Source organism: Spinacia oleracea, chromosome 6, assembly GCF_020520425.1.
Source record: "Spinacia oleracea cultivar Varoflay chromosome 6, BTI_SOV_V1, whole genome shotgun sequence".
Taxonomy (NCBI): domain Eukaryota; kingdom Viridiplantae; phylum Streptophyta; class Magnoliopsida; order Caryophyllales; family Amaranthaceae; genus Spinacia; species Spinacia oleracea.
Window position 1 is genome coordinate 133,873,519 of NC_079492.1, and position 13,270 is coordinate 133,886,788.

The 13,270-nt window shown below is 32.8% G+C and overlaps 1 protein-coding gene and 1 long non-coding RNA gene across 2 annotated transcripts; both read left to right on the forward strand.

Moving 5' to 3' along the window:
- Positions 1–3,184: 3,184 nt before the first annotated feature.
- On the forward strand, positions 3,185–4,379 carry LOC110785338 (protein SRC1). The gene is made up of 2 exons (XM_021989774.2): positions 3,185–3,620; positions 4,112–4,379. The coding sequence occupies exon 1, from the start codon at positions 3,252–3,254 to the stop codon at positions 3,579–3,581; it is 330 nt and encodes a 109-aa protein (XP_021845466.1). The 5' UTR covers positions 3,185–3,251; the 3' UTR covers positions 3,582–3,620; positions 4,112–4,379.
- Positions 4,380–6,404: 2,025 nt separating this feature from the next.
- On the forward strand, positions 6,405–9,223 carry LOC110785337 (uncharacterized). The gene is made up of 3 exons (XR_002532594.2): positions 6,405–6,558; positions 6,709–6,788; positions 9,154–9,223. It is a non-coding gene; the product is annotated as an uncharacterized lncRNA (long non-coding RNA).
- Positions 9,224–13,270: the final 4,047 nt, after the last annotated feature.

A 13,270-nucleotide genomic window follows, 5' to 3' on the forward strand; every position in this document is an offset into this window, starting at 1 on the left:
TAATTTAACACCTTACTTATTTTTTATTATTTTTAAACACCTTAAAAAAACAAAAATATTTAGAAATCAACACCACTTGACGATTTTTGTTAGAAAAAACATTAGTTTTTAACTATGCTAAAGTTCCCAAGGCATGATATGGTGGTAAACAACTCCTTTTACCATCAAATTATGCTTTGGAAGCTATAGCATGGTTAAAAATCAACGTTTTTTTCTTATGGAAATCGTTAAGCGGTGTTGATTTATAAATTTTTAGATTTTTAAGGTGTTTAAATATAATAAAAAATAAATAAGGTGTTTAATTACAAAAACTAATTTTTTTAAGGTGTTTAATGACAAAAAATCCTTAAGATCATTTATTTTTCTTTCCCTCTATTAGTTATTATGTTTTACACCCGAAAGATTTCCGCATGAATTAATAAAAGCTTGGTGAATGATTTTATTTGATGGAATTTGAGAGTAGTGGGGATATACTTGCACCACGTGGCTCAACATTCAATTTGGACGCTTATTTGGGTTGCATAGGCAGCCATATGCTCTTCGGGGGTCAGTCGTGCCAACAAATGGCTCAATGGTGTGGACTTTTACCTTGTCAATCTCCTGGTTGAAGGGGGCCCGTGCTTCATTCAAGCTCCTAATTGGATCAGCCATGCTTCGCCACATGCCCCAGTCATTGTGGTTGGGCGTTCGTCCTCTCCCCGTTTCAAAATGATCTCTACACTTTCGGTTATAGTCCGCTACATATTGTTCTTTACACTTTGCTTTATTCTATTTTTTGATATGAAAATTTACTACCTTATCCTTCTTACACCACAATATTTACAATTTTCCATTTACTTTCTCTTACTTTATTCATTTGTTTCTTACACACATCCACCTTTTTATATACGGAACAATATCTTACTTTATCCATTCTTTTCATATATTCAACCAGCTTTTAAACTTTTATCTCAATATTGGTGCAAATAGTAACCGTAAAGATCTTTATAAAACGAAAATATGACCATTCATTTATGATCTTACCATTTACGAAATACCCCGTGCTAGTTTAATACTTCAACTAAAGATAAGTTTGTTGACTACCAAATACCCCGTAGTTAAGGGTGAGCAAAAAACCAAGGTATATATCTGAATCGAAATCGAAATCGAAATCGAAATAAACAGGTACCCTGTTAATCTGTTATAATACCTACAAATTGACATCATCGTTCTTATCTAACGATCTAACAAATGCAAACTAATTAAGCTACAGTTTTATGTAGTTTTCGCCAAATATGTGGTGTGAGAAGCTCATAGGATTGTATATTTGTATACGGCAAAAACTTGACCAACCGCCACTTGTCAAATATTGGACTAACTAGTAAGTAGTAACTACTAATTCTAACTAATGCCTTAGCTTATTTGTTTTAGACACCTCGCAAACCTACTATTTAAAACTTTTTTTTGATTGTAGAGAGAGGCATAAAGTACAAGACGATAATTGGTGTAGACGAAATTCGATCTCAAGTCTTGGTTACCACCCCTCAACACTTACCAACTAGAACAATTTTATATGTATAGTAGTTTGTAATTTTTGCAAAATACAACTAATTTTACGATAACAAATGCGTAATAGTGTTCTAGATTCGAATTTCGAATATGAGTCAAGTCAGGCCTAGTCAAGTATAAATGTGTCAAGTGTTAAAGTTTTCAAGACTTAAATGGGAGATCTACGATTAAGTTACACAAACTCCTTTACCAACAAAATTTGGCCCTCTCTGATAATGGCTTAGGTTTTTTTATTTTTTTATTTTAATAGTCCGTATTATGCACAGCACGTAGTATGTTTGTGATTGTCTACCGACGAGGCGAGGACTATTGGTACGTGGAAACAAACAATTTAGGTAGCAGAGATTCGCAAAACAAGTGGCGTAGCTTTAACTCTTTAAGCAAGAGGAACCTTCATGGATGGTGGATTGGTGGGGATTGGGGAACGTACTAGTAATAGTATTGGGTACGAATAAGATGAGGCACACCTTTTGACATTATTCTTGTCACTATATCCACCTATATTATTAATTAATTAAAGTCTTATTCTTTAATTATGCTGATTTTTTTTACAAATCTAAATTGGTACGACGATAATGTAAATTTTCCAGATAATGTACTCCGTAGGTTTTTTTTAATAGGTGATTAAGGTGAATGACTTTGTACAATTGACACCTTTTAATCTTTTATTGATCAATCTAATTAATGATATTGGATAAGGGAGATCCGTGACTCAGGAAAATTCCTAAAAAAAATTTGGTTTGGAAACATGAACTTTTCGTTTGATGGACTAAATTTGTAAAAAAAATCAATATTAGATCTTATGATAATATTAATTTATTCAAAACTAATCTCATGTGCATGCTATAGTTGCGAATATAATATTCAAATTTACTTGTTACAATTTAACCTGAAATAATATGTTAAAAAAGTTAATGAAGAATTTTCTATAATTAAAAAAAAAAGTGACGTATCTATATTTAGCAAACAATGAACCAGTACTACAATTAACACTTACTTCCACTACAAAATTATGCATCAATTAGAGATGGATTTTGAGACGGATACAACAAACATCTCAAAATAAAGACGAATTACTAAATTTCGTCTATATATTAAAATTGAGATGAAATTGTATAGGGAGTTTCAAAAATTCCGTCTCAAATTTGTAATGGATTTGCAAGAATTCCGTCTCAAATTGTTTTGAGACGCTCTCTATAGAGACGCCCTATTTTCGTCTCAAATCCGCCTCTAAGCATCACTTTGAGACGGATTTGGACTATATATAGACGAAATTCGTCGTCTTTATAAAATGATTATTTTGTAGTGTTCGCATTCCGTATATTGTTCTCATTTCCAGCATTTATTAACGGTCAACAAACCGACGGTCAAAGTATTACTCGTATTAGTTTTGTATGAGTTAATTTTCAATAATATCCCTGTTACGGAGTAATTAACCTTTCCTTCAAGTCTCAAGAGAGGTAAACAGGCCAGTACGCGGTAAACACGTAGTTGCCACGTGAAATAAATTACGGAATCAACGGGGATAATCTAATTATAAGAAAAATATCTTGGTCCATAATAAACAATTAATTTCAACCTATCCAAAGTTCACAAGAATCCGCTTTATGACCCTATAAATACTTGGCACCCCAACATATCAATTCATATTACTCATTTCATACATACATCCATTATTATCATCCATCAAATTAAACCAAAAAATGGCAGGAATTATTGAGAAGATTGGAGAGAAACTCCACATGGGAGGAGGTCATTCAGATGATAAGAAGAAAGATGATCATGACCATAAGAAGGATGGTGAGCACAAAGAAGGAGGAGGTATGATGTCTAAGATCCTTGGTCATGGTGATGACCATAAGGATAACAAGCATGGTCATAGTGATGGTGACCATAAGGATAAGAAACATGGTGATGGTGATCATAAGAAACATGATGATGGTGAGAAAAAGAAGAAGAAGAAGGATAAGAAGAAGAAGGAACATGGTCATGATCATGATGGTAGTGGTAGCAGCAGCAGCGACAGTGATTAGATCATCTTATCGATCCATCCCATTCGTCCTACCTTTAAGGTATTCACATCGTAATTTTTATTTTTTATTTTTTATTTTTACCATTTATATCTTAATTTTTATTAGATCATCTTACAGTGTGTTGATAAAAATTATAAATGAACATTTTTGACATTTCTAATGGAGTTCTGATGAACTAGCTACTGTATCTTCTTGGGTAAATTGTTGATAATCCAGTGATCGATTGATCAAACAATTTTGTTGTTGATGTAAATGAGTCACAAAGTCAATACAAATGACTGATCAACGATGTACGAAGAAATGACCCCTACATTGAAAATTTGAAATATGATCGAAAGTGACATATGACGGATGTATTATGTTTGGCTTGATTTATTCCCAAAAAACGTTTTGGGAACAAATTAAGCCAAATATAACGGTTTGGGTTTATTACATTGTTGTAACTTTCATCAAATTATAACGATAAATGTGTGTTGTTGTCTTGTTGACTTGTTGTTGGTGCTAATATAATTAATGACATTGTTTTGCAGGGCGTATGAAGAATGAGAGAGAATAAATGAAAGGAGCTAGCTAGTATTGTTAATTACATTGGTTACTCTAGAATCGAATAAGTTACTAGCGAGGCGCGTCGTTTTAGCTTATTCGTTTCTTAACTTTGGTCATAGGAGACTTTTTTTACTTTTAATTGTGGAATTTTGTCCATAAAATATGTGTAAAAGCTTTTTTCTTTTCTTAAAAAGAAAATGGCTTGGTTATTGTTCTTGTGTTTCATTATAATATAACATTTTGTTTGTTTGATTTGATTGTGGTTCGTCCCTTTTGAACGCTTTGATTCTTGAGTTTATGCAAATACTAACTCCGTTCCACAATGCATGCAATATTTCTTTTTGCACGTATTCCAACACGTTTTTATGGACATTAATATCTTTAAATGCGTATGAGTAAGAATTATAAAAAAAAATTGATATTTGAAATCCTCGCATTTGATACGAATTTAACAAAATTAATTACTACTGTAGTGCCCAAATAAAAAATGATGCATGTATTGCGAAACGGAGGTAGTAATGCAATAAGCCAATAACCACCAACTATTTCGTTTATTGCGGAGGTTTTAAGAACGCATGTGATCTTTTGGGGAGGGGAGGGGTGGGCCGGTGGGGTGTACAATACAATAGAATGATTTCCCTTACTTGGTACTTTACTACTTGGGGGACTATTAAAGAGAAACTAGTCTTGTGCTTTTGTTCTCGAATATATCCGAGAGTATATTTTTGTTTATTTTACTATGGAATATTTTGGCTCATCTGATATATGAGAAAATTTGATAACGTGAACAAAAACATAATTGGATGTACTACGAAAATATTTAATTATAATTATGCAAAATTGTTTTTAAACAGCCCTAAAAATAAAATGAATGACACTCTCGAGGTGCATAGGTGGACAAATTAAATCATATTTCATGAAGCGTCATACAATCACATTATGTTAATCCCGGATTTGGAAGCAAAATTTTTTTTGAACTTTATTCTCTTTTTATTTGACTCATACTTCCTCTCAAATAAAATTAATTTGACTCATACTCTATTACCGACTCTTACCATGTGATCCGTATAATACATTTTGAATTTAATTTGTATCCAAAATCACATGATCCGAATTAAATTGACCCGATCTAAACCAACTTGATTCGAAATACAATGAGATTTGTAATAGATTATGTAAATAATCTTAATTATGTATAGTGATATTCTAATAATGTAAAGCATAGATTCTCTAGTATTCTCTAGTATACGGCGCTAGGGCTTAGCCTACCCTAGGGTTTAGTCTTGTAGACTTGTATATATATATTGCTAATCACGTAATACAGAGATAAAGGAATTATTCTCTACTTTCATGGTATCAGAGCTTAGGTTAACCTAAATATTTTCCCTCCTCTCTACGCCCTAGCCGTTCTCCTTCTTCTTTCTCTTTTCTCCTCTTGTCAATCTCCATGGCTGACACCTCTAAACACCCATCTCCATCAATTTGGTTAATTATTACAACAACTATATTATGTTATTAGCTGAAGGTTATTGACAGTACAATTCAAAATTCCTCACTAGATAAAATTGTAACCAATTTGAAGCCCAAATCTAATAACTTATCACATGCCCAAGTGAAAAAACGGCTCCATTCATTGACATCCTTAGACCTTACGTATGAGATTCACAATTTTGTCCTAATTTGCTATTCATTATAAATATTTGTCCTCCTCAAATGTTTTGTTAGTAATTTTGTCGATATTGTCGACGATTACACCAGGACATCCCATGGAAAACATTTACTGCTCCAAATATATAATGGAGCGTACTCAATAAGCAATGCTCCCTATGCTATTTTTAGGAGGTTTAATTTGAATTCTTAGAGGTTTGAGTTGAATTTGTTAAAATAATATACAAATGATTAATTATTAATTTATTGTAAAATTTGGTAGTTTATGAATTATTTATTGTAAGATAGCTGACGGCCTGACGTGTGTAGGTGTACATGAATATAGAAGAGAGAAAAATCAATGTAGAAATATAATTGAAAGTGGATATCACAAGAGGTTTATAGATATTCATATTATTAAGTACTAGTATAGTAAGTTTTCAAACATGAAAGTGTAACACTTAAATAAAAACGGTCGATTTAAACAAGTGTAACATTGAAAAGTTAGAAACCAAGATAGGGTAGTCATTTTTATTTTTATTTTTATTTTTATTTTTATTTTCAATTTCAACTTTTTTTTTCTAATTTTAACTCATTTACCTAAGTGGTTTTTAAATTTTTATTCAAAAAGAAACAGTTACAGTGTAAAAAAAATTTGCCTCCGAGGGATCCAACTATCCAAGCATCCAACAACATTCTCTGCATAACCGAAGCCCGAAGGCATCATGGTCCTCATGGACATTAAACACGGAAAGCTCCTCTATCTCCATTCTCTAGCGTTCAGGTCAAACCCACTTTCTCTCTCATCTCTTTCTCCTCCGTAATTCGTTAGGGTTTTCTTCTATTGGTATTTGCACTTCGTTTCAGATTGCTCTTCAATTTCCGATTCTTAATCCTCACTTAATTTTATTTGATTTGATTTGATTTAATGCAGAATTCTAGGGTTTGATTGAGGATCTCTGATTTAGCTCTCGACGCAGCTGAAATTGAATTCATCGATCAGCAGCAATCGAGGTATGCGTTCTTTTTACTTGATTCAATTTTGCTTTCTTTATATATTTGATTTTCGATCCATTTGAGAGTATTAAAGTCTGATTGATTTTTATATGATTCCATAAGTTGTGTATAAAATCACTTCCGCATTCTGAATATTGAGCATATAGTATTTATCTTTTGGAATTTTCTTTTTTTCCCGTCGATTATGTTGTATATAGTCATATACAGCAATGTGTAAGATTGAAGGATTGAAATTAGGTACTAATAACCAGTAAATGCTTGTAGTAAGACGTTATTGTAGGAGCAGAATCATCTTCTGGTTGATTTGATAACGTGCCTTAATCATCACCATCACCATCAATCATAGTTATCGTGTTATTCGTAACAAATGGTAGTAGTAGCAGTAGTTGTTGTACGAGTAGTCGAAGTCTTGTCGGGAGACCTTAAACACCTTAGACTTACTCTTACTACTTATTCAAGTTTCCCCTACTTTAGAGTAGTGAAAAACCAGGTGATCCAATATTCCAATAATTATGCCGTTGTGCTCGGTTTGTATTTTTATGGTGCTTGTGGTCTGAGTTTATTTATAAAGTAAGCTTGATGTTCTGTGTAAAATGGAAATCTGGTTTTAAGACTTTGCCTAAGTTAGTTGCATGGTTGGTAAGAATTAAACATTGCATCTGTATTTTGAATTTTGAGAATTAAGTTTTACCCCACTTTGGTTTATAAGGTAGTTGAGTTCCCTTGTCCATTTTGTGTCTGCTGCTATGTATAGGTGATACCATTAACGTTTTAGTTCCTAACCAGACAAACCTTGATCTCTGTTCATCGTTTTGAAAACTTTGTATTTCCTTTTCGCGTTCCCCTGCTGTTTAGGATTAACTTTGAGTTGTTGACTGTGCTGTGAAAAATTATGTGTTTTGTGTCAGCTAGCTTTGTGGATAGGGAAGAATAGAATTTTATTCACTGAATAAGTGATAACAGATCTGAGCCCAAGGTTTTATTTGATACATGCACAAGGCATTTTACTAGGAAACATGATTTGGTGTTCTCCTCGTCTCCTCTAAAGTGTGATTCCATGAAACCAGTAGAAGTTAGAGTAATGATGTTTCGAGTGAGATTGTTTGGTTTAGGCTGGATTAGTTTTTAATATCTGTTGGTTCAAAGGGACGGCTAAAACCAAATGTTAATATGGCATGATTAGCGTGGCATGGTGGTTGTTATTTTACTTAGAGCAAGCTACTAATTTTTGAAAAAACATGATTTTGTCCCTTTCCTTTATCTGCAGTTACATGTTGAAAACAATTGTAATTGTAAATAGTGTTCAGTGTTTCTCACATATCACCTATGAATTGTATTTTTTTTACCTAGATGTGGATTTGTTGCTTTTACTTGGAGATTCGGCAATTTCCACAGATTTATAAGGTCCTGCAATGCAAAGCTATTGAAATGTATTTAATCAATTTGAAAATGATTGACATAGTTTAAATATTTCACTTGCATTACCGAAGTTATTGAAGGAACTTGAGTAGATCTTCTCTTGATTTTGGTAGGGTCTGTGTCTGCTTTTCTTTTTCATTTTGGATGGTTGTAATGGAAGCTGGGAGTTTGGTTTGGTTATGTGGTCTATTTCTTTAGAATGTCATTGAGGAATTTATTATGACAGCGCAACTCTTCATCAGTCCCTGTCAGCATACAGTATCTAATGCGATGAGGTATGAGGAATTTGAAATTGGGAGAAAACACTAATGCTGCTGGTTCATAATATGACTTAAGTACATGTGACCTTTAGTTTCTTATGAAGTTATGAAGCCGAAAAGAGTTCTGTGGACGAAATAGAAAATTCTGTTATAAAGTACAAGTCCTGAATTGTAATACACCGTATAAAATAAAACGTGGCGAGTATAGTACCATTAAGAACCCCGTAAGGATCGAGAACCTAGAGCATTCTAACCTAATTCGCTACCCCCCCCCCCCCCCCCCCTTCCCCAAACGAACCACGACTCTGTACGTGTGAATCTGTAAATGGTAAATGGTACCTGTACATTGAACTATTTTCTCAATGGAATACTATATAGGAGTTATACATAGAATCATTCAACCCTGTGTATACGTATCAGTGTGTTGTACTCACATATTTGGCTAAGTTTTGACTGAAAGACATACTTGTGATTTAGTTTTGTAGTTGATCTCAAAAAACCGTCTTTTTCTTATTTGAACCTGGGTTCTTTTTCTGTGTAAAAATTATAGCCGCCAAGTCGCCAACTGTATGGTTTCATTTACTCTGGAATCTTTATCTGTTGATCTATAAACATTTGTGTTAAAAACGGATGTAAGCTGTATTATGTATTTGAAATTTTGGAGTACTTGTGTCTTTGTGTAGGATACATCGCAAAGTTACTCCTCAAGTCTGGTTGCATAAAAGTTCTCATATAAAGTGAAAAAAAATGCAAGATCCTAGGATGATGAACCAACGGAGGCAGAAGTCACAGAGGCCAATCATTTCACAAGTACCGGAAGACTTCATGAGGGGCCTACAAGAAGGCTCACCAACTTTGCCATTTCCATTAAGAAATGTACAAAAAGCTTCTAGAAAAGTCATGAAGAACGATGCATCAATGTTATACCGACCTCAAGAGAGATCAAAATCCTCAGCACAAATAGAATCCTCTACTGCTGCAGATGAGTATATGGCACTTAAACGTAAATACTTAATGCTGGAGGTAGAGAGCTGCGATTTGGGAAAGGAGTTGAGAGAGTCTGAAGACGAGATTAAAAACCTTGAAGATGAGAAGCTTGAACTCTTGGATCAACTGGTGGTGTTGGAAGGTCTGGTAGATCCGTCGGAAGTGCAGAATCAGTAGATAAAGGTCCTGTTTTTCTGTGGGACTGCTCTTAGTACATTGTAAAGGTATGATTCTTCTATTTGTATATGACTGCTAAATGCAAACGGAAAGGAGGTCAAACAATTGCATAAAACATACTACTATTCATTATACTAATACCATTCATATAAATATATTTTAGCTGTGTATATTTAGTTAGCTATTTAATCCTGGTTTTTCTTCATGGAATATATATTATTATGTTGTCTGTTGACCTATGCTGGTATTTTCAGATTGTGCATTTCTCCCCGATTTTTTTTGTCTTTATTTGCCGCACTTTGTGTTTATTATTGTCAGTTTTACTTGTCAGCCACTACCTTCCTGCAGACCTGCAGTACAGCTGTACAGGGGTACATAAATGTGAAATGAATTTCAGATCGGAAATTTAGGTTCATTCTTTTTTCCATCAGTAAAATATCATGGGTACTTGGGTAGGACATTTTCCAAGGAAAATATTAGCAACCCCAAGCTTTGCAATATTAGCAGTCTCTTTAACATTTCTCATGTAGTGCTCACAACTAGTTCGGTAGGCGGTAGTAATGAGAATGAATTGTGCTGTAAATTTGTATGAAAGTATGGTAATGCTAGTTTACCTTCATTTTGTTCATAAATCTTCTTTACCACTCATTGTCATTCGGGTTGGATAAAAAAGATCAATATCCATTACTACAATTTTCTTTCAGTTTGATGGTATTTTTTGGGGGCAATGGACCAGATTAAACCGGAGTTATATTCGAATTATAACTCATATCAGAGTGATTCGATCAGTTTGGGGTTCAAATGGCATTGCCGCATTGAGGCATATTGGAGTCTATTTGTTATGATCAAAATGTTCACTAATTCCATATTCTGGAATAGTTAATTTGGGGTACAACTTGGATTTGGATCCGGTAATAAAAATCAGATCTGCAAGTATATTGAATTTGCAAAAAAAAGTATAGTGATGATTTTGCAGACATGAACTTTGGAGATCGACTTCTTAACAGATCTTGTTTAGTATAGTACAGGGTTATGTTCTTCTCATGTAGTCATGTTCACAGTTTCTGATCGAGTGCAAACTGTGCAACTTTAGTCTTTAGACTTGCATTAGCGGTGACGAACTACATCAGCAAATTATGTAACCTGTAAGGCTGTAACCTCACATACTTCATATTAGTATTTGCTGTATCGATTAAAAATGTCAGGAGCTCTAAAACAAAGCAAGTGTTGCTTATATTTTTTAAAAGACATGTGGAAATTGAGGTAATTAATTAACTAATCCAGTATTATTATAACTCGAAAAACCTTTCAAACAGCACTTCAAGTAAAAGGGCCGCGGATTGGAGTCACAAATCATAATGTTGGCCCGACCAAAACAATTCCACCTAATTAATTCAAAACCACCTATACGACCCTTTGACTTAACCACGATCACTTTCATGTAAAATGACTTTATTTTTTTAGTTTAACTGGGAAGAAAAATATTATTATTAATTATTTGTATTCCCACATCTACAATGATAAAATATACATTATGATATATATGGAGAAAATATGTCACGTTACAATTGCAATAATTACTATTATGCATGCTAAAGTACAACTCATACTCCACGCTTCTAACTTGACGCGAGTAGTGAATTTCTTGTTTTCGCATCTATCCAAGTATATTTTATCAATTTGGGCATCAACAAGTTGATGATAAACCTTAAACTCATACGAATCCAGATTACTTTCCCAATTATTGAAACCCTAATCATCAAATTCTCATCCATATATGAGAAACAAGAATCTAGAAGAAAAAAAACTAAAGAATAAATTGGGAATAATCAAGGGAAAAAATAGGGGGAAGAACTCGAAGAAAAAACAATGAAAAAGTAAACGGCTAAAAAAACTGAAAACCTAAAAGATGAGGGAGAAGAAGAGAAAAGGAAAGAAAGAAAGGAGCGACTACGTTAACAATAATATTAAAAAACATGTAAAGTACGTTATATTCATTTGATTTTCAGTTATCTAAATTTATCACTCGGAAAATTTATCAAAATTTACTTTAATTGTAAAATATAGTTGAATAATTCTTAGGCTCCGTTCTATTGGACTTATTTTGACTGAACTTATATTATCTGAACTTAATTTGTATGAAATAAGTCAAAATAAATAAAACTGAACAAAGCCTTAATTTTCATGATCTAAACTTATTTTTTCTATACTAATGGAAAACAAAATCGAACAGAAAATGGTCTAAGTTAGCAAACTACCTTTGACCTTAAGTAGTAGGTTTGCAACTTGCCATTGTCTCAAGCTTTCTTTTAGAGGAATCTAGCTAATGTGGAGAATAATAAAAAAGAGTTTGATGATTCTTTCTCTAATTAAAAATCACTAGTAGTATAAAGTTCAACATCAGCCACCTATTTTGCCTAAGTCAATAAATTGGAAATGTTATCATCTCGTACTAGCTTTAAACTTTTTCTAAGCTAGTTCTAGTTGGTAAAAATAAAATAAAAAATTAAGCAACATTTGATTGCTTTTGGATGTTATTTTTTCCCTTTTTGTTCTCGATGTGATACCGCAAATTCTTAATTATATTCGTTGTACAATAAACATTGTAAATCGGATGTGAATTGAAGTTATCAAAAATGTTTAAAAAATACCCCGATATAATATAAAAGTTATTTTCTTATATATCATTTAAAATCGTTCATATTATGTAAAAGTAACCATGTAATCTTTTAAAAAGTTATCTAAACTTTGTAAAAGTTACCCCAATGTACAATACATTTATTGTATATCAAGTTCGCGGAAGACCTATTGACATTATAATTTTTTTGTCCCTTCTAATTACCACATGTAGCAAATTTCATTTTATTGGTGTAAATTCTACACATAGATTGGTAAGGCCCATGAGAAGATCTAGAGAGAGAGCCAAAATATACCAAAAAAGATATAGGACAAACTCAAAGGGACGTTACAAAATGATATGGGGCTATTATTGAGGGAGTACGTACATATTTTGTTTTTGATAATAGACTCTATTATCACAGTAAAAGATTTTAAACAAAAGTAAGACTTCATTATATTCGATTTAATTATTTTGTCTAAAAATATATTATTTAACTTATATTATATGGGAGAAAAAATTTGTCTGAAATAAACTAGTTTGTGAGTGAAAAAGTATGAAAAAAACTTATTTAAAAATAAAAAAAAATCATATGAACTTATTTGGACTTATTTTGTCTGAAATAAGTTAAAATAAGTCTAACAGAACAGAGTCTACGTATATTTTCTTCAACGCGTCTCGTGTGTGACCAACCACACCATAAACTTGATGGTGTGACGTACGAGTGCAACTCCCTCGCGTGCAGCTACTACAAAGAAGGTTATTGACTGGTGTTACTTGACTTTCTATGCTGGTGTTACTTATACATTGTATTCGCTGTTACTTTTTCTTGGTTTACTGCAGTTTCTTCAATTTTATGTTAGATGTTGCTTATATACACTGATATTACTTGACTTTCTATGCTAGTGTTACTTATACATTGTATCCGCTGCTACTTTTCTTGTTTTATTGCGGTTTCATGTTAGAGATAGGTTCCTTGTATATATAGACCGATGTTACTTGACTTTATTATCTTATGT